The sequence below is a fragment of the Lampris incognitus genome, chromosome 13 (assembly GCF_029633865.1).
Source record: "Lampris incognitus isolate fLamInc1 chromosome 13, fLamInc1.hap2, whole genome shotgun sequence".
In the NCBI taxonomy this organism is placed as follows: Eukaryota; Metazoa; Chordata; class Actinopteri; order Lampriformes; family Lampridae; genus Lampris; species Lampris incognitus.
In genome coordinates, this window is record NC_079223.1 from 4459074 (window position 1) to 4482067 (window position 22994).

Here is a 22994-nt window from a genome sequence, read left to right on the forward strand (position 1 = left end):
ATGAAATAGATTGGTTAGTTTCAATTTAACATTCACCCTCCCTAATACAAGGTGTTCACCTACACCCATGTGTTATAGGCTTTATTTTTCTCCCCTTCACATCATTTGTAAAATTAATCATAAGCTTGTGTTTGATCCAATGCTATGCTTAGATTGATATCTGTGCTATTAATCTGTTTTTGTTTCTTCCATTTCAACTAAGGACGTCACTCATTAATTGATGAATTTCACTCCGTGTGCCCTGAATGTGACCGCATGCAAAAAAAAAAAAAACCCCAAACCTCAAGTCATTGTCAGTGTGCCAACATTATAGTTGTTTATCCTTGCCGCTTCTGAGCCGTCATCTTTTTCCAGCCAGTCAGCGGGGCAGGCTGCATAAATAGCTCTCTGAAAAGAGATCATTTTCTTTACTGTGCAACATAAAAGCAATTTCACTTTTGGCTCAGGTAAATTGTGTATTTTATGGTGCCACACCTTTTTGTATTGATGCAGATTTTGAAAAGGCCTGCAGCACTGATTAAATTGGGAAGTATTTTGATGGTCTTAATCTGCATGAGGGATTGGTAGTAGGGCCTCATCATTCACCATGGACCCTGCTTAAGAAGCCACTCCAAGTTTACACACACAAACACACACCCTCGCACGTATAATCCCTTTGATTGTGTCCTATTTCTGTGTCACCATCGCCTTAGGTTTTAGCAGACGTGTCCCGGAGTGTGTGGAGGGGCTACGCTAATGTAGCCCCATGAGGCAAGAGGCACATTAGCAGAGCTGTGTCTGTGCCACTTCACTGCATCCTCTGTGTGTTTACGCTGCCTCTACTCAGCATTCTCTGAATCACTTTCATTTGGAGGTCAGATGCACTAAAGGTTATCCTCGGCAACATGGGAAAAAAGCAGGGATTTCAGAAGATGACTTATCGTAGACGTGATGGTTGGGGATCTAGATGAATATTCAAATCACAAATGTTGACCATGTGTAACTGTATCCGTCAAACTGAAGAAATGAAATTGTACTTGTATTTTTAACAAGTGGGTCATCTGAGCTACAGGGCTAATGGCAAAACTACTGCATTAAAGACTTCGCCCTGGAGGTATGGGCAAGCTGATCTTTGTAAATGCAAATGTATAGTTTGACTGTGTTAGTTCATCCTCTCCAGTGATTTATGCGGGTGAAGCATACGTCTGCATGCTTTATTCAGCTCTACATAAGCACTTCATAAGTTTTTTTGTTTTTTTTCCTGCCCCTAATACTTTGCAAGGGGTGTGTGTGTGTGTGTGTGTGTGTGCGTGTGTGCGTGTGTGCGTGTGTGTGTGTGCATTAGTATGCGTGTTTACATGTCTATGATTGTGTGTGTGTGTGTGGGGGGGGCTGCTGGGATAGGCTCCAGCATCCCCACAACCCTGAGTAGGATAAGTGGTTTGGATAGTGGATGAATATATATAGCTATCTATCTATATCTATATGTCTAGATCTATCGATCTCTCTCTCTCTCTCTCTCTCTCTCTCTCTCTCTCTCTCTCTCTCTCTCTCTCTCTCTCTCTCTCTCTCTCTCTCTCTCCCTATATATATATGTATATATATGTACACACACACACACACACACACACATATATATATATATATATATATATATATATATATATATATATAATCCGGTGACTCAAGTAAAATTAATTGATTATTTTGCTCTTTATTTGTTAAGCACTTCCCCTACCATTGAGTGTTTCCTTTAACAAAGTTTTATATATATATATATATACATATATATATATATGAATGATAGATATAGCGGTTTTTTTCCGGAAACCATCAATGGCATCAGTGTGGTTTAGCCACCTTGGCAGCTGATGAGTGTGTGATGCACGAAACAAGGGCAACATACATGTTGCCCATATTGGCACCAGTGATAGTTTTCTGAAAATGGTTGGATAGCCTTTAAAAAGAGGAAACAAATCTGCTGTCTCCACATTGTTTTTTTTTAATTGATATTAAGCAGATGGTTTTATAGAGGCTTAATATTACAAGAGTGCAAAATGTCACATTGTAAAATTCAGGACTTCAATACAGCCTTTGTAGAGCATGATGAGGACAATAGTGCTGATTGAGTTCTGTCTCTTTTGAAGCTCGCTGCTGATTCTGCTATTGGCTTGTTGACTTTTAACGGCCTGCACACTAATTAGGTTTCTTAATGGACGCAGTTATTGATGTTTGCCGCAAGGGTTGAATGTAGCAGCCTGGGTGTTTTGATGTTGACGCACTGTGATGTTTTTCCTTTTTAGAGCCCCTTTTAGAATTTTATTGAGTCAAAATTCCACATGGTTTCCTTGAATTTGACCTCTGCTGGACTGTCTTCACAACCAACTAGACAACTAGACACAACTACACAAATCTGGCAAATAAATTATTATTTTGTTGTTATTTGGTTGAGGAACTTTTTTTTTTGTGATTCCCACCCCCCCCCTTCTCCCCAACTGTACCTGGCCAATTACCCCACTCTTCTGAGCCGTCCTGGTCTCTGCTCCACCCCCTCTGCCGATCCGGGGAGGGCTGCAGACTACCACGTCTCCTCCAATACATGTGGAGTCGCCAGCCGCTTCTTTTCACCTGACAGTGAGGAGTTTCACCAGGGGGACGTAGCGCGTGGGAGGATCACGCTATTCCCCCCAGTTCCCCCTCCTCCTGAACAGGTGCCCTGACCGACCAAAGGAGGCGCTAGTGCAGCGACCAGGACACAGACACACATCTTGCTTCCCCACCCGCAGACACGACCAACTGTGTCTGTAGGGACGCCGACTAAGCCGGAGGTAACACGGGGATTCGATCCCCGTGTTGGTAGGCAACAGAAAAGACCGCCACGCTACCCGGATGCCAAAAAAAAACATTTTAATACCTTCCCACTTCTGTGTGTTGCAAAACAAAATGATGACAGCTTTACACGCCTTTAATTTTATTCTAGACACAGTTGTTAAAGTTGGACAGAAGAAACTTAATAAAAGGCCGCCGTCTGTATCGGTATCCTGTGGCACCCGTAACGCAGCCAAATACACTAAAATGTATTGTGAAGTCCATACTCCAGCCGACAACCCATTGTGAAATAAGGAGCTTAATATCAGCTTTGCTAAAAAAAGAGACAGGCTTGGTCTCATAGAAAGTAAAATGTTTATAAGAAAGACTGTCTGCTTCAGAGTAAAGCTGAAGTTTCTGAGGTGGAGAATTTAAAGTCTCAGCAACCTGATTTTTTTTTCTTGTCGTCTAAGGAAATGTACACATAATACTTTTTAAGTATTTGAATTAAAAACTTTTGAATTTAAAACTCTGCATTGCTACAGCTCTTGGTGGGTTGAACTTGTCTTTCTTTTCTCTCCCAGAAATTTTATTTCAGGGAATGCTAAATGAGCTGCAATTTATCAAAGAAAATGCATTTTTTGCATTTTGTAGAGCATTTTTCTAGCTGCAACAGCCCCTCAAAGTACTTTACAGTTAATACCTCACATTCACCCACACACCTACATGCTGATGGAGGTGACAACCATGCAAGGTGGCAGCCAGGTCATCAGTAGCAGTTAGGAGTAAGGTGTCTTTCTTAGGGATACCTTGACATTTTTGCCGAGCCGGGGATCCAACCGGCAACCCTCCAGTTACCAGATGACCTGTTCTACCTCTTGAGCCACTGCCACCCCGAATGCATTTCAGGAACACTTTGCCTTTTCCCCCAGCCCACAGCAGTACAACACAAAGACAACAACACATCCAAAACTACAAGAATATACATATCCAAACTAACACACATAACCAAACTAACACACACTTCCAAACTAACACACATATCCAAACTAAACAAAAAATCCCTGTCTAAGAAAACTAACACCAGCCTGGATGACTGCCGGTCTGCATGGGCTAGCAGTTATCTTAGCCTGCCCCGCTTCCACATCCTGTCAGACCACCCTTGGTGTTTCCTCCTCGGGGCGCAGCTCCAGGTAGGGGCCGTGGTCCCCGGGCCCACCGGATGAAGCAGACCGAGCTCTCCCAGCCAATCCAGCGCCGGCTCTCCCAGTCAGACACCCTTGACACACCTCCCCACACTTCTCACAACGACATCAAAAACACCACAGTCAACGCCAGGTGAGGAAGCCGCCAGACCGCCCTCAGCGTTATCGGAACTGCCGGTCTGCATGGGCTAGCAGTTAGCTTAGCCTGCTCTGCTGTCCCAGCCGATCCAGCGCCAGCTCTCCCAGCCATCAAACGAAGACAAAACTTAGAAGTGGACACTGCATGGACAGTACTGGGTGAGGCCACTGCAAACGTGAATTTGTGCAGACATCTTGCTGTGCAAGATGGGGGAAACGGCATTTCGTTTCATTTCATGTACGCAAGTGCATGAAGTGAAATGACAAAGTGTTCCTGATTCCTGTTGTATTTTTATTCTTAAGAGAATGACAAATCCTCATTAAAACTATTCTATATCAAAGTATTGTGCAGGACAAGGGACAAAGGCAATGAGAGGGAAAGTTGGCCATATTAGCCGTAATTCTGTCTCAGCTGTCTGGACATGGGCGTCACCTCTGCAGCAGATTTCCTCTAATAGCTCTATATTTCACTGAGGAAAACACCCCTGTCACAACTAACATGATGTATGACAATGTCTGTTTCACCCCGGCCTTGTCTCTCCCATGCTCTCATCCTAACAAATTCTCTCGTTCTCTCTCTTCTCGCTCGCTCTCTCTCTCTCTCTTTCTCTCTCTCATTCCCTCTCTAGTTTGACAAAGCATATGCCTACAACGTCCGCCACATGTTTGGGAAAGAGGGCAAGCGAACAGACTACACCCCCTTCAGTTGCATGAAGGTGATTTTGTCGAACCCACCCAGCCAAGGCGACCATCACGGTGAGTTGAAGATATGTGAGGTGGCTATTACAGATGTGGTGAGCCACACTGCTCATTATTGCCCATTTAATTAATATTCTCAGCTTTCTAGAATTTACTGAAGGCCAAGTTGGCCTTTTCATTTAAAAACAAGGCTTCACGCCAAAAAATTTTGTATGATTTTTCCATATTAAAGATGAAAATTAAATGAAGAAGGCTCTGTATTGTGAACAAGTCTTCATATTTTGTACAATATAATTCTTATGTTTTCTGTTTCATACTGTATGTTTCTTTTTTTCTTCGTGCCATCATAGTGACAGTCAGTGTTACTTTTTTATTATTATCATTATTAGGTTGTCCATTCCGACACAGTGACCCAGAGCTGCTGAAGCAGAAGCTCCAATCCTATAAGGTCTCTCCCAGTGGGATCAGTCAGGTTGGTCTTACCTAACTAGGTCTTTCAAATGGACCGTCAGCTATTTAGCTACCGGCTTTACACCCGGCACTGCTCTGTCTTGTGGTCTTTTTCTTTTCCTCTATTATCAAAGCCCTGTGATAATTTCAGAATATACATCCATCCATTATCCAAACTGCTTATCCTGCTCTCAGGGTCGCGAGATGCTGGAGTCTATCCCAGCACCCCAACACCCCTCAAAATATACCAATAATCAGAAAATCATGCTGTGAATGGGTTGAGGCAAAAGCGAAGATGCATTCTCTATCTCGCAACTAGTACCAGGCCTGCTTCCTTCATGCCTGTGTCCCCATTTTCCTTTAGTGCCATGCAATGTCTGCAATGCCTTATTCAATAAATATCCAACTCAAGAACATCATAATCTTTGTCTTAAAAATGATTCACTGCATATTTTCAGTGCCCTTAACAAGCTCTTTCACCATGTGCTCTTAGCATGTTAAACTGGGTTCAGGTACTGAAAAGGAGTCGTAAGGTCCTACCATTATATCCCCTGAGTTATGAGCCTTCAACCCCTAATATAAGTCATGGATGACTTTTAATGGAGGCAGTAAAACTCAGTGTTCAAAGTCCTGTATTGACAGTCTACACCGACAGCCTTAATACCCCTGGTATAATCTAGAAATATGGTCTCCTTAAGTAGTATCAGGCTTGTCTGACAGACACGTTGGAAGACAATCACAGAGGATTGGAAGATAGGTTTCTCCTTGATGTTTACCAAAGCACAAACCACACCCTTTCAGTTACAGCATCTTATATATCATGACAATCCACAAAGGTATTGAGAGATAAAGATGTGGGTCAGCTCTTTTGGTCTAGATATTACTAAATAGTGAACTAATTTCTTTGTTTTGCTTCCAGTGCAATAAGGAATTAAGCAATTTGTGTAGAGAAAAATCCAGCTCAAATAGTGGTCATCGGGGCGTCCGGGTGGCGTGACGATCTATTCTGTTGCCTTCCAACACGGGGATCGCTGGTTCTAATCTCCGTGTTGCCTCCGGCTTGGTCAGGCGTCCCTACAGACGCAATTGGCCGTGTTTACGGGTGGGAAGCTGGATGTGGGTATGTGTCCTGGTCGCTGCACTAGCGCCTCCTCTGGTCAGTCAGAGCGCCTGTTCAGGGGGGAGGGGGAACTGGGGGGAATAGCGTGATGCTCCCACACGCTACATCCCCCTGGTGAAACTCCTCACTGTCAGGTGAAAAGAAAAACAGTGGTCATCAGCATGGGCAATAGGCATGCAGTGCCCTCCACTAATATTGGCGCGCTTGATAAATATGAGCAGAAGGGGCTATGAAAAAATGTCTTTGTTCATCCTCTTGATCTTTCACTCAAAATATTAACAAAAATGTAATGTACGTAAAACATTTGAAAGGACAAATCAGTTCTTATCAGGAAACAAATATTTTTCTGAAAAACATCACTTAATACATTTTGCAGCCTCCCTTTGCCAAGATAACAGCTCTGAGTTTTCTCCTATAATGCATAATAAGGTTGGAGAACACATGGCAAAGGATCTGAGACCATTCCTCCATCTCTCCAGAGCCTTCAAATTCCCGCTTCTTTGTTTGTGGACTCTCCTCTTCAGCTCATCCCACAGGTCTTCTATGGGGTTCAGTTTAGGGGACTGGGCTGGCCATGGCAAAACTTTGATTCTGTGGTCAGTGAACCTCTTTGTGTCGATTTCAAGGTGTGCTTTGGATCATTATCCTGCTGGAAGATCCAACCACAGCCCATTTGAAGCTTCTTGGCAGAGGCAGTCAGATTTTGATTTGACATCTGCTGGTACTTGATGGAGTTCATGATGCTATGTAGCCTAACAAGTTTTCCAGGGCCTTTGGAAGAAAATCAGCCCCACAACATTAAAAATCCACCACCATACTTTACTGTGGGGATGAGGTACTTTCCTGCATGATTATCTTTCTATCTATGCCAAACCCACCTCTGGTGGTTGTTGCCAAAAAACTATTTGGTCCCATTGAAAGCTCCAGTAATGTTTGGCAAACTCAAGGCGCTTGAGTTTGTTAAACATTAAATATAATGAGACAGCAGGGGATTTTTTTTCTGACAACCCTCCCAAACATCTTGTGGCAGTGTTGTAGTCGAGTCACTAAACCTCGAGTCCGAGTCGAGTCTCGAGTCCCCAGTGTTCGAGTCCAAGTCCAAGTCCGAGTCACCAAAGAAAAGTCGAGTCGAGTCCGAGTCGAGTCCCCATTACCTGAGTCCGAGTCAAGTCCCTATTACCCTAGTCCGAGTCCGAGTCATCAAGGTTGAGTCTGAGTCGAGTTCAAAGATGGCTCCAGTGATCCACTCGGGCACAGTCAAAGATCTGACATACAAATAAAAAAGGTCTACATTAAACAAAAATGACACAGCTGTCACCATTTCAAAGGGAGTTTATTTACTTTGTGACACGATAGCCAAACAAATGCACACCCACACACTCGCACACATGCACGCGCAAGCATGCGCGCACACACACATTTTTAGAACAGTCTGAATTTCTTTGACATTCTGAACACTGGATGTTCTTCAAAACACATTTGATAGCTGTGAATAGCATGCTATTAGCAAATGGTGGAAACAGTATACAGAAGTAAGTTCCACAGCATACAATACATTCATAAAAACTAGTCAAAAGACATTGTCTCTCAGGAATAGTTAGGAACAAAAGGCTGGTGGCACTAGTTTTAAGCATACACGTTGCATTTCAAAAACATAAGATCTGACAGCATGGAACTACTCAACCTTGCACGGTGAGGCCTCATCAAAATGCCTCCATGACTAAATACCCTTTCAATGGGTGCACTGGAGGTAGGGATAGAGAATACCTGTGTGGCAATCTGATAGAGGGTAGGGAATTTGGATTTGTTTTGCTGCCAAAACCTGAGGCACGGGACTGAGTCAGAGTCCTGCTCAGCGATCAAGTTGAGGTATGCAGTCAACTGAGCCTGGCCAGACGGCTTCTTCTCGGTGGAGGAGGGAGTCCTCCTATAGTGGGAGAACATTCTCAACTGCTTCTCAGGAGGAGACTCTGAAAGTTCACCTTCCCCTGGTCCTGTTGCTTCCGCTGCATCTGCTGTTGATACCGCTTGCTTGTCACCCTCTGCCTTTATATACTCTGAAATGAGAGGGGGCATGGGGGACTCATTACAAATATGTTATTGACTAGGCCTACATGACAAATGACACGCCTATGTGCTTTATTGTAACACCTTCAATGATATAAACATCACAACAATCAAATAGTTAATCACTTAACTAACGTTAATCAAAACATTTCTCACCTTTGATCTCAGTCTTCAGCACATCTTTGACGTCACTGTCCAGCTGCACATCATGTTCTAGCCGCTGGAAGCCAAATGCTGGGTCCAACACAGATGCTATGAAGTAGGCATTGGTGAAAGGAAATTTGGTGGGGCCTCTTCCTTCAGCCGGCTCACATCCTGGTATCTTGACTGCACTGAAAACCTCTGCAAACCTTGTTTTCAAGGAGCTCTCCAGAGCTCTCACCAGAGGCCCACAGTATCTGGCTTTTCCTCTTATTTCCTGCAGGTAACAGCGCAGAGTGAGGACACAGGGCACAATCACACTGACAGTGACAGTAGTCTCACCCTGAGTTAGGTTGGTTGCCTCTAAGAACGGATCAAGAACTTCGATCAGTTCTTTAAGCTGAGCATACTCTCGCGGGGATAAGATAAGGCTTTTGTGCCCCACTGATTCCAACACACTGGACAGCTTTTGCATGTCTAAATGCACATAAGCCTTCACCTGCTTCAGAGTGGAATTCCATCGTGTGGCATTCGCTGTTGGAATTGTTGCATCACCAGAACACGCTTCAAAGCAGTCTTTAAACGAGGTGCCACTGTGGAGGAGGTTGGCAGCACGGGATAGCTTTGCTAGGGTGCTTGACAGCCCACTGGTGTCTTTCAGACCATCTTTTATGACCAACTGCAGTGAATGTGTGAAGCATGATAGTCTCTGCATCTTACAGTTCTCAGCCAAAGTGTCATTGACTGTCTGTTGATCTTCTGGCATCAGGTCTTGCCATATTTCATCATCGTCCTCAAATGTGCTGGGATCATGAGCTTCAGCATCACAAGGATCCTCTAGGGGAAAGCTGGCCTGGAAAGCTTTTCTCATGTTGGATGCATTGTCAGTTATGACAAAGTTGATCTTGTCCTTAATCAGGTATTCTTCAGCACAGCATTCAAACATCATTGCAATCTTCTCTCCTGAGTGTTTCCCATGCACTCTTTTGCAGGAAAGAAGATATGACTGAAGGCTGAGTTCCTGTTTTTTTTATCCATTGCCACTGTGTGTGCTGTCACTCCAAGGAATGACTGCATCTTTCGATCACTCCAAATGTCTGTGGTAACAGCAACACTCGATGCTTCTGCCAGCTGGTTCTTTATCTGTTCTTTCTTGACTTCCACCATTCCTGGAATGGTCACAGAGGAAATTGTGGATCTTGCTATGGGCCGGTACTGACGGTCCAGGACATGCAGGAAGTGCTTGAAGTCCTCGTTGTCAACGATGGAGAGTGGCAAGCAGCACTTAATGATTAGATCTTTTACAAGGGCATCACTTATTGCCTTCTGACGTGGATGTTTGAGGTCGTACATCCTTTGCTGTCCATCATTTAAAAATGATGTGATAGTCTTCTGACCTGGAGCAGCTGGCATCACATCTGAAGCAGTGGAGGCACGGTATTCTTGGAACCTAGGGGAAGATAGGATACACACTTTAGCTTGCTGATGCCAAACTGTTTCAAGTAATCTTTCTCACAGCAAAAAATGTGTAACGTTATAGCTATAACAATATGCAATAACAATACAAATGTTACACATTATACACATAGTGGTTTGAACCATAACCAGTTAAGTTACATATTTAGTTATCTATATAACTAACATTACCATATTAGTAGATTAACTAATGTAAACTAGCTGGATAAATGAAAAGTATGAGAAAAGATACATAATTTATGAGACTAACAGGACAGGGATTAATTAGCAAAACCCAGTCATTTAATTATTGATTTAAGTATGTTACATGCTACCTAGCTGAGCTTTAACTCTCTATCCTCCGTGAGTCTGTATGTTTATTCTGTATGGGTCAGGGAGGGTGTGATTTTGTTAGAAGATAGAGCCAGTTCATAGTACTGTTCAAAAGCTACGTCGCGCGTGTCTATTTTTAGAATTTGGCACACCCAATGCTGCATATATGCAAAGAAAAATATCCCCATATTTACAGTAGCCTATGCGGTGTCACCAATCACCATACGGTTCGGTAGTTTTCGGTACATCGGGGGGGGGGGGGGGGGGATGCCACATCCGTCAAATCTTGTACCGTCTCCAGCTCTCAAGAAAACCAGTGGCGGCATCCACATTAGCTTTCTTCAATTAGTCCATTTAGCGAGTGATAGCCTACAATTATTTTTATTTGCATTGTAAAGTTGTGCACATTTTATCAACATTATTTGTGGATGCATATAGGCTAGACTTCTTCCTTCTCCGCACTTGGAGAATATTCATGGCGGAGATCTGCAATGTGCGGATTTGTTGTTACTAGTTAAGATTAATGCTAACACGGTAGTTCAGAGTGGTGTGTTTTTTCCGTTAAGTGTATGCTACTTGGTAATTAGCCAAATGATAAATAAGAAAAATCAGTTTTAATCTCCCTATAACACGAAGACGCTGCGTGTTACTTACCAACTCATCATTAGTGAGATGGATGGCACGCTCGTACCGAAAGCGAACCGTACTGTGACTTTTCTGTGCAATGCTGCATTAGCATTCTAACAGTAACGTTACTTAACTTACCTATACAATCTCACTTGGTTCTAGTGATATGATATACCCGCCACACCACCGAACCCAACGGTTCTAGTGACATGATATACCCGCCACACGACCTGACCCAACATCTTGGACCAGTGGTTGAGTTACTTCAGAGGCTATTGTTACCGTAGCTAGATAGCTAGCTAGCTAACGTTAACTGATCACCAACCATATCATCAGCTGACTGCATATCACTTACTTTTCTGGGTGCATCCTTGACAGATGTCTGTTGAAGTTTGAGGTTGTCCCGGTCTTCTCCTCAATAGTTCGTTTACATATCGAACATCTAGCAGTGATCTTGCTGGAATTTGTTGTAAAATCTGTGTAAGCAAAGCGCACAATTCAGGTTGTCTCTTTAGGCATCTTCGCGCTACTGAACATGACGGTATGCACGCCACGTGAATCCGCATGTAGGTGGAACACACGTGCCTGCCCTTACACGAAATTGAATAATGTTACAGCATTAATATAGCTATCAATATATTTTAATAGGGCCTATTATTTAAAAAAAATCTAACAAAAACAGTCTTTATCAATTAAAAAGTCACGAGTCCGGGTCTCCAACTTCCGAGTCCGAATGCAGTAAATTCGCGAGTCCGAGTCCAAGTCCGAGTCATCAGTGCTCAAGTCCAAGTCGAGTCACGAGTCATGAAAATCAGGACTCGAGTCGGACTCGAGTCCGAGTCCTGGACTCGAGTACTACAACACTGTCTTGTGGTTATGTGGGTGGTGTCTAGTAGTTTTGGAGACTCTTTTTTTTTTGAGTATTCTCCCCAGTTGTATCCGACCAATTACCCTCCTCTTCCGAGCCATCGTGGTCGCTGCTCCACCCCCTCTGCCGATTCGGGGAGGGCTGCAGACTACCACATGCCTCCGATACGTGTGGAGTTGCCAGCCGCTTCTTTTCACCTGACAGTGAGGAGTTTCTCCAGGGGAACGTAGCACGTGGGAGGATCACGCTATTTCCCCCGAGTTCTCCCTCCCCCCTGAACAGGCGCTATGACCAACCAGAGGAGGCGCTAGTGCAGCAACCTAGAAACAAACCCACATCCAGCTTCCCACCTGCAGACATGGTCAATTGTGTAGGGACGCCCAACCAAGCCGGAGGTAACACGGAGATTTGAACTGGCGATCACCATGTTGGTAGGCAACGGAAAGTATAGCTCATATTTATCAAAGGTGCCATTATGAGTGGAGGGCATTGTACATGACATGTTTTTCTGGCATTTAGTCCTGTATTTATCTATTCAACCACTTTAGGCATACTTTGTACACTGTATTAGTTCTCTCTTTATTGTGAAGTGATACAGATAATTTTATGGCGATTTTTACCAGTCAAAAACCCATTTTAGGAAAGAATAAAAAAAATACCCCAAAGCCAAACTGGAGTTCTTACACGTGGCGTTGAAAATTCCCCACAATATTGTTTTTAAGCCTGCGTCCTACAGTCAACTGAATGAGACCAGTGGAACCAGACTAAGTCATTCCTGACCAGATTTGTTTCATTTGGAAAAAGAAAGGTGAAGAATAGCTGCTCGAGCAATGTCGCTGCAGGAACTCAAAACTCACCAGTCACTGAAATGGAGGATGTTTTCCTCTATCAAGTTTTAAAGAAAAGCTGGCAAGATGGATATGGTGCTGCTGGGCGGAGCATTGAGTTTGCAGCATAAAGGAGAATAGAGGGAAATAAGTGTTGACAAGTTAATTTTGTCAGGCTTTTTCATGTCTACCTGTAATTTTTTTTCAGTTATTTCTAAAAGAATATAAAACATTTGTTTCAAACCATTTACTCATCACAGTGGTGGAACATTGAGATAGACCCCCTCTTAAAAGAACTTACATATATTTTTTTGTTTTTCCCTGGTCTGCTCCACCCCTTCTGCTGATCCGGGGAGGGCTGCAGACTACCACATGTCTCCTCTCATACATGTGGAGTCGCCAGCTGCTTCTTTTCACCTGACAGTTAGGAGTTTCACCAGGGGGATGTAGCATGTGGGAGGATCACACTATTCCCCCCAGTTCTCCCTCCCCCCAAACAGGCGCCCCGACCAACCAGAGGAGGCGCTAGTGCAGCCACCAGGACACATACCCACATCCTGCTTCCCACCCACAGATACAGCCAATTGTCTGTAGGGACGCCCGACCAAGCCGGAAATAACACGGGGGATTCGAACCGACGATTCCCGTGTTGGTAGGCAACGGAATAGACCGCTATGCTACCCAGATGCCCAGAAGTTACGTATATTTAAGTTTTTGTTGCTCAGTGGTGCAGACTTCTGCACACTATACTTCAGATTACCGATCACAGAGACAAGGCCAGTTCATAGTCTTGATGAACCATACACGGACCATACTCCACTGGGGTCCACACGGACTAAAATGACGCAATAGTGGACCTCAGTATACGTTTGCCTGCCCATGTCTGCACGAAGCTCCATTTTTGTGACCGTGTGTACCTAGCGTTCGCGTACTGGTGTCGCACAAAACATGGCTCGGCATGAAACTGTTTCACATCGACATGCGTTTCATGTGGTACCGGCAACCTTCTTTAGGTTCTTCTTCGTGGCTTTACAACTTTTATATAGTATGGAGACGACGTTTTTCCTCATCCATACTTCTCATACCCCTCACCAACATGCCGAACTGCCCCTCTCTATCCCTCCCTTCGTTAAGTGGTTGAACATCATACCACCTTCACGAGGTTTTTCTTTCCAACACAGCCTGGCAACAGAGCAGCTCTTCTTCTCATCCGTGGACAGCGCCATGTTGTTTTCAGTCTGTAACTTCCAGTGGAAAAGGTAAACGATGCACAAAGATTGCGGGAAGTGTAGGCCTTGGGTACGCGTTGGTACGACTGGACTATGAAAAGACTATGAAAAAGTGTGGTCCATCTGGACAGTGTATGTGCCCTGCACTTATATAGACTATGTGAATCAGAATCAGGACCACTTTGTCATTTCACTTCATGCACTTGCGTAAATTAAATGACACGAAATGCGGGTTCCCCCAGCAGTACAACACAAAGACAAAAACACATCCAAAAACTACAAGAACACACATATCCAAACTAACACACATATCCAAACTAAACAAAAAATCACTGTCCAAGGGAACGAACGCCAGCCTGGATGACTGTCAGAACCGCCGGTCTGCATGGGCTAGCAGTTAGCTTAGCCTGCCCTCCTTCCGCGTCCCGTCAGATGGACCTCGACGTCTCCTCCTCAAGCGCAGCTCCAGGCAGGGGCCGTGGTCCCTGGGCCCACCGGACGAAGCAGACCAAGCTCTCCCAGCCGATCCAGCGCCAGCTCCCCCAGCCAGACACCCTCGACACACCTCCCCACACTCCTCACGACGACGCCAAAAACACCACAGTCAACGCCAGGTGAGGCCACTGCCAGACCGCCCTCGGTGCTACTGGAACTGCCGGTCTGCATGGGCCAGCAGCCAGCTTAGCCAACTCCGCTACCCCAGCCCATCCTGTGCCAGTTCTCCCAGCCCAAACGAAGACAAAACTTAGACGTGGACAAAGACACTGCATGGACGGTACTGGGTGAGGCCGCCTCAAATGTGAGCTCGTGCCGCCATTTTCCCACACCGGCACTGGGCGAGGCTGCTGCAAACGAGAATTCTCACAGGCATCTTCTCACACCAGAAGCAGAGTGGGGTTGCGCTTGTGATGTCCATGTGAGCGCTCTTACCGGATGTTTCTGAGGGAATTTAGGGATGTTTTGCACAGTTAACCCACAAATCTGTTGTATATTCAGTTTTTTTTTTTTTTAAGATATTGATTTGCCTCTGACCCAGGCAAGCCACTGAGGGCTGGGAGAAAGGTCCCTAGATGAACCGCTAACCCAAGGGGAGCTTCACTGTCATCAAACTTAATTAATCCTCCTCCTCTTTTCCCCTGTAGCAGCTCTGCCATAGAACTGGCAATGTGCATGACTAAGCCTATGAGGTCTTCCACCACGTCAACCCTTTAGCCCCGAATTTAGCAAAGTATGGAGGAAAGTTAAAGTGAGAGACAAAGTTGATGTGAAACGATTAAAGTGTGAAGTTATTACCGCGCATAAAATCACCTCTCCCACCCTGTCCGCCACGAGCTGTGACATGGCATGCTAAAGGTCAGGCACCAAAAATGACGGTGCCTACTCGCCAAGGAAAAAAAAAAACCTGGGAACCTCTTTCCAGAAATGTTGTGCAAAATAGAGCACAGCCGCACATTACACACAACACCTGAATGTAAATGTTGTCATCGCAACCACTTAATTTCACTGCTGCTTTCACACACAGTCACCTAGAGCTAACATTTCCCCTCCAAAATAGTATTTTTTTTTTTTTTTAAATTACTGCAGTATACACTTGTCAAATCAGTGTGTGAGCAAGTAACGGAATGCCTGGAGCCTGCACATGTTGTTTGTTTTATCATTGTGCATCAGGAGCCTCTAAAATTAATTTTACAAATGGCGGGTGAGGTTCTAATAGGTAATCCCCGTATAAATGGGAAAAAAAGTTTATTTACAGCTGATAATTTAACATGTAAACTCATGAAATCTGGTCAAGAATCATCAAGTGAGACGCTGTAGGTTATTTGTGTCTTGTGAAAAGTTATTTTGTAACTGCTTGTAAGGTGTTTGCTTGAATTGAAATTAAACTCATTCTCCACGGCTTTTTGTTTTTGTTTCTCCCCTTGGGTGTGCATAAATTCTTCCTTTTACCCATGACATGTATTGACTATTATTTCCCATAATGCCAGTCTGATATATTCATTTTCAGTTCTAATAATAAGCCACAACCAAACAAAGGCACTAAGACGTAAAGGTTACAGTAGTCTAATGAAGTAAAAACAGGACTAGTCGGCCAGCCAGCTGGTGTTTAAGTAAATTATATGTAATCGGTGTTTCACTTTGTTAGATGTTGAACTGACCAGCTCTTGGGGTAAATTTTTTGCAGATCATGGAGCTGGTGAAGGGGATGCACTATCAGTTGGCGTGCCAGAAATACTTTGAGTTGACACACAATGTAAGTATTTCTTTTGTGTGGGCTGGAATTAATGTGGTCTACTTTGGTCGGATGGGGCATCGACTTGCAACTCATGCATAAAGGCACCGGAGACCCAGAACTGTCAACACCCTGGTCATCAGCGGCCATTTTTTAATGTTTATCACAGCATTTGAATGCACTTTAACCCCTAATGAATTGTATTTGATATTCTGTCTTTTACACCCTTGAGTAGTAATTCCTTTCTGTTACAATCAAGGCTGCTTTCAATCAAACACTCTCTTTGTGATAAAGTATTAAAAAACAGAAAAGCTGAGACAGGTGGTTTTAGCATTTGTGAAACAGGCTTTTTTTTAATTGTTTTGCTTGCACCTTTTACATGTATGCTGTTTTCCATCCTGGTCGCTGCTCCACCCCCTCTGCTGATCCGGGGAGGGCTGCAGACTACCACATGCCTCCTCCCATACATGTGGAGTCACCAGCTGCTTCTTTTCATCTAACGGTGAAGAGTTTCGCCAGGGGGACGTAGCGTGTGGGAAGATCACGCTATCCCCCCCAGTTCCCCCTCCCCCCTGAACAGGCACCCTGACCGATCAGAGGAGGCGCTAGTGCAGCAACCAGGACACACCCACATCTGGCTTCCCACCTGCAGACACGGCCAATTGTCAATTGTGTCTGTAGGGACACCCAACCAAACCAGAGGCAACATGGGGATTCAAACCGGTGATCCCCATGTTGGTAGGCAACGGAATAGACCGCTACACTACCTGGACATCAATACAGAAATTTTAATTAAAAATTCTGGCCCCAGGAATGTACTTTTATGCAGCTTAGACGTATAGCAACCCCAGATTTGAAACTTCAGTTTAAGACCCGCAAAACATCGATTTCCCCAGAACACAGCAGTGCAACACAAAGACAAAAACACATCCAAAAAGTACAAGAACACACATACCCAAACTAACACATATACTATCCAAACTAAAAAAAAAATCACTGTTCAGGAGAACGAACGCCAGCCAGGATGATTGTCAGAACTGCCAGTCTGCATAGACTAGCAGTTAGTTTAGCCTGCCCTGCTTCTGTGTCCTGTCAGACCACCCTCGGTGTTTCCTGTTCAGGCACAGCTCCAGGCAGGGCCGTGGTCCCTGGGCCCACAGGACCCGACAGACCAAGCCCTCCCAGCCAATCCAGCACCAGCTCCCCCCCAGCCATCAAACGAAGACAAACTTAGACGCAGACGTGGACAAAGACACTTCATTGATGGTACTGGGTGGGGCTGCCGCAAACGTGACTTCGCGCCGCCATCTTCCCACACCAGAAGTGGAAGAGCAGAAGCAAGCAGTTACCTTGCTTCTGACAACTCTCGCGGATAGTAGCCATTTCAAAGTAAACTCCTGTCTTCTATCATTATCGTTACTTATCACAAACAGTAGGGGGCTCCTTTGTGTCCTGGCAAAATTCCCAACCTGGCTGTCTCCACCTGGCCACCTCATCATCCCCCATATAATTGACTCATGGATTCCTCCCTCTACACCGCAAGCTGATGTGTGGTGAACGTTCTGGTGCAAAATGGCTGCCGTGCATCACCCAGGTGGTGCTACACATTGGTGGTGGGTGAAGTCAGTTACCCCTTTCACTGTGAAGCACTTTGGGTGTCTTGAAAAGTGCTATATAAATTTTATTTTTATTATTATTATCATAGCGAAGATTTGCCACCCAACAATAGCAAAATATACTACGAAGCAGAAGTTGCGTTCCGCTATATTGTAGACCAGTGCATTTTTGGTTACAAGGCTGTATCATTTGGTTCACACTGCTTAACACGTCTGAAACTTATTATTAAACAATGATAATGATTAAGAGACAAAGGATTTAATTCAAATATTATAACTGCTACAAGGCTGAATGTGTGGAATGTTACTTGGCGTAAGATCACTTTCCTCTGTAATATTGTTTCCATAGGCTGACTCTCAATTTATCAAGTTTCTTTAAGCACTACACCCATAATCTTCAAAGGCTCTGCCATATCAGTTTATTCCCATCCAGCGGTTGGTGCATAGATTTCCCCCCACAACTTGTATAATTAGACGTTGCCTTTTTATTTTTTGTCATGAATATTTAATCCTTTATTGTCGAACTCAAGACAGTTAACCGACTAACTATGGTGGAAGCGGCACTAGCCACATCAGTAAGCTGGCTGTGTAGCTACGTAACTACACAGGCTGTGAGCCGAGCTTTAGTTGTGAATTCCATTGATATTGATTGGCGGTCTTCTATTTTGAGATCCATGTCCAATATGTCGTGACACTGCTTCTCATCTTTGTGACTAAGATTTTTCATAGAAATCTCATACAGCAGGATTGTACTTTGATGAGACACTGATTGTGTCCCTGTGGTAATGGTGTCATAAAACGTCAAGTAAGATATTACCAGCGTTAGCATACCATCCATTTGGAGCATGGACTGAATTTAAACTCGACGGTAATGGACAGCAACACACATAGTAACGCACTTAGTGGGGAGATGGTGGCGCGAATTTACATTCACGGCGGCCTCACCCAGTACTGTCGATGCAGTGTCTTTGTCCACGTCTAAGTTTTTGTCTTCGTTTTTTGTCTGGGAGAGCTTTGTCTGGCGCTGGATCGGCTGAGAGAGCTTGGTCTGCTGCGCTGTGGGCCCAGGGACTGCGGCCTTGCCCGGAGCTGCACCCGAGGAGGTAACACTGAGGGCAGTCTGACAGGACGCGAAAGCGGGGCAGACTGAGCTAACTGGTAGCCCATGCAGACCGGCAGTTCCGATAATACTGAGGGTGGTCTGGCAGCAGCCTCACCTGGTGTTGACTGGTGTTTTGGATGTTGTCGTGTGGAGTGCGAGGAGATGTGTCAAGGCTTTCTGGCACTGGATCGGCTGGGAGAGCTTGGTCTGCTTCGTCCAGTTGCCACAGGGACCCCAGCCCTGCCTGGAGCTGCGCCCGAGGAGGAAACACGGAGGGCGGTCTGACAGGATGTGTAATCGGGGCAGGCTAGGCTAACTGCTAACCCATGCAGACCGGCGGTTCTGACAGTCATCCTTGCTGGCGTTCGTTCCCTTGGACAGTGATTTTTGTTTTGGTTTTGTGTGTGTGTGTGTGGATATATGTGTTAGTTTGGATATGTGTGTTCTTGTAGTTCTTGGATGTGTTTTTTGTCTGTGTGTTGCGCTGCTGGGGGCTGGGGAAACGGCATTTCCTTTCACTTCATGTCCACAAGTACATGAGGTGAAATGACAAGGTGTTCCTGATTCCTGAGTAAAAGCAGACTGCCTCTGGACACTTAGAATTAGTCCAACACCCAAGCCTCTTTATGGCTATCTCTCTTGGGGTCCAGCTTCATCTAATAATGTTTTGAAAGATATTAGTAGACAGACACAAAGACAAATGCACACAAGGTTTCTTGCTACACACAGCAGTGAACTAGCTTTTTGCTTTTCTCCGATATGGGCGTGGACTTCAACACGATGAATGAATCACAGTGGACTTCAAAGGGGGATCTATTTCTCCAGAAATATAAGAGACCATTATTACCACCATTACCAGGTTATCTTATTAGTTTAGAAAACTTAGCATACGTCTTGTCAGAGCTAGCCATCATGTTGCTGCTGCCACTCCCATCTCTTTCCCTCCAACTTGTTGTGTGTATGTTTCAAACAGATCGAAGATGCCAACTTCTCCCTCAACCATCCAAACCAGTACTTCATAGAAAGCCAAAAACTGCTGGGTGGAGGTAAGGAGATAAAGCGGGAGATGGAAACACAACACAGGGCACAAGAGAGTACCACCCGAGGATCAACCGCAGCCCGCGAGACGTCAGCCGTCACCAGCCAGGACTTGGCAGAGATGACCGAGGAACTGGATTCGTTCTTCCAAGATGCCTGATATTGTTCTTCTCATATTGTTCTTTTGTAAAAGTGCCACGTCCCTTAGTCCTAGAATGTTTTTTTTTTAAAGGAAAAATGTCTCGTAACCGACCTGTTTGTACCGATGTTGCATATCAATCTTTACTCATTTATTAAACTCTATGCTAAATTCGCCGGAGCATGACCTTGGGCTACCCTTGTTGGTATTGTCCTTTCAAGCCGAGCCATTATGAGGGGGTGGGCTTTATTTTCTTTTATCATAATGAGCTTGTTTGTCAGAAAATGGTTCGACATGTTATTCAACTTGGACGCCATCTGGACTGTCCTTGGATTGTTTTCCTCAGACTCTGTCTCGCTGTGTGATGTACTGGCAAGTATTGGGTCGTTTGGCAATAGCGATGGAGGTTCACAGGTCCCTCAGACACTGTGTCACTATATTTGCTGGCTGGCAGATGGATGATGGGTGGCAGGAGGATGGATTAAAGTAAATAATTTCCACAGCTCTGTTGTACTGCCTTGGAATATTGCCGTGTGATGCCTGATGTGCTTCATTCAAGTTACTTGGTCACGAGATACTGTATTTTCTCAACATTCCTCTAAACTTCACAATTGATGAAAAATATTAGTCTGCGAAAATTTGGTGATAGCTTGGACTAATGACCAATGACCATTTCTTACATTTTAATGGTGCTCATGACATGAGTGATGTACTCTGTTCCCCCTTTCTTTAGAAGTTACGATTTTGTACTCTTATCTTCCAATGGCGCATTTTACAAGGTCCCTAAACGTTGGTCCAGATGGCGGCAGAGCAGTCAGACTCGCAGGGGGACAAAGGAAAGTAGTGGTGCTGTCAACGGAGTCAGGGCTTTCATTTCTGCGTATTTTAACTTCCCATACTTTGCAATTGTGTGATTTAGACTTTACATATTGTTTGAGCACAGTGAAAGTATTGTTATATTTACCAGATCAAACGTAGAACCTGTTGATGTATACAGTCCTGCTAATATTGCATTTATTGAGTTTTAGTTTCACCTAGCTGTTGAGTGCCAGGAGGATTGCCGTGACTTGTACATCGGGCAAACCGAACAGACGCTGGCCAAGAGGATGGCACAACACAGGAGAGCTAACGCATCAGGCCAGTACTCCACAGTCTACACATCTACAGGACAGTGGCCACTCTTTCAGGGACGAGGATGTGCACATCCTTGATAGGGAGAGACGCTGGTGTCCACAAAGCTTCCACAAAGTTACCAATGGTGACACAGACTACTGTGGGAGCAGGCCCGCCAGTGACTCTACCAGAGAGCGAAACACAGGCAGAGGTGTTTGTTGTCCCCTAAAGAGGAATCCCCACCCCTTATAAACAATACAGGGGCGTCCGGGTGGCGTGGCGGTCTATTCCGTTGCCTACCAACACAGGGATCCCGGTTCGAATCCCCGTGTTACCTCCAGCTTGGTTGGGCGTCTACAGACACAATTGGCCGTGTCTGCGGGTGGGAAGCCGGGTGTGAGTATGTGTCCTGGCGCCTCCTCTGGTCAGTCGGGGCGCCTGTTCGGGGAGAAGGGGGAACTGGGGGGAATAGCGTGATCCTCCCATGTGCTACGTCCCCCTGGTGAAACTCCTCACTGTCAGGTGAAAAGAAGCGGCTGGTGACTCCACATGTATGGGAGGAGGCCTGTGGTAGTCTGCAGCCCTCCCCAGATCAGCAGAGGGGGTGCAGCAAAGACCGGGACGGCCCATAAGAGTGGGGTAATTGGCCAAGTACAACTGGGGAGAAAAGGGGGGGGGGCAGTTATAAGGGTGGGGGTACCTGCAGTCAGTTGAGACTGAAGAGGTCACTCAGATGATGATGAAACGTTTCTCTCAACGTGTCCAGATGAACCGATTCAACCTTCTTTGATTTTCTTTCCTGGCTTACTGAGCATCAGGACACCTAGCTGGTGATACACTGTTTCATAATGTTTCTGTATTGGGAGTGTATAGACTCCTATACCACCGAAGAACAGTTCATTTGTCTCTGGCATTCAGCGCTGGGACAGGAAGATGTGGCAGGCTCCGAGCCTGCACCAGGACACATAGCTGGAATTAAATTAGTTTTGAGAATTCAGGCGCTGAGCTTGACAGAGAGCGGATTTGTGCCATATAACAAGGCAGTGGTGTGAGAGTGCAGAGCCAGGCTACTGTCAGACTGAGACCCTTGATGTTTAATACTTGGTGGAGCACGTCTGTACTTGACAAAGCTGCTACTTTCTTCCGAGGCTTTACGCCAGCAGTTTATGAGGACAGAGTTCATCTCTTCAGAATGGATTTACCGCCGTTAGTCATCTAATTATTTTCACTGCATGATTTGTTTTCTTCTCTTTCTCATTACATGGACCAGAGACTTTTTGGAGGGTGGTACGTTTTGACAGTGATGGAAAAAACCTGTCCAGTAATAGTTGCTGTTCTCTAATGAACTTATGAAAGCTGACATGTGGATCGAATCGGTATTCCCCAACGTGTTGTGTAGGTGTAGGGAAGCACTTCCCTGCAGCACGGACACACGGCTTGCTGGCTGGTGCAGATGTGAAGCGTTGCTTTGTAAGTTTACACAGGGATGAGGGAATATAAGGCTGATGTGGAAGCCCAGGTGATGTGTAGGTGTCCTGCCAGCTTCCTATAATGCTGTGGCAGAAGACGGGGCTGCGGTAATAACGCGTGGGTAATAACTCTTGTAATTAATGGTTTTCAAACTATTAATATATCATCTTTTATAGCTCTCAATTTACCAATCTTGGCTCCGACCCTCACCTACGGCCATGAGCTTTGGGTAAGCAGCTGAAATGAGTTTCCTCCGTAGGGTGTCTGGGCTCAGCCTTAGAGATAGGGTGAGGAGCTCGGACATCTGGAGGGAGCTCGGAGTAGAGCCCCCGCTCCTTCA

The 22994-nt window shown here is 45.1% G+C and overlaps 1 protein-coding gene across 1 annotated transcript in view; it reads left to right on the top strand.

The window, feature by feature from the left end:
• Positions 1-20561, top strand: part of prim2 (DNA primase subunit 2) — a 62532-nt gene extending 41971 nt beyond the window's left edge. Inside the window, exons 11-14 of the mRNA XM_056292071.1 lie at positions 4760-4886; positions 5219-5301; positions 16129-16197; positions 19868-20561. Of these exons, the coding sequence (XP_056148046.1) occupies positions 4760-4886; positions 5219-5301; positions 16129-16197; positions 19868-20092 (504 nt within the window). The 3' untranslated portion in view covers positions 20093-20561. The remainder of the gene's footprint in view (positions 1-4759; positions 4887-5218; positions 5302-16128; positions 16198-19867) is intronic.
• Positions 20562-22994: the final 2433 nt, after the last annotated feature.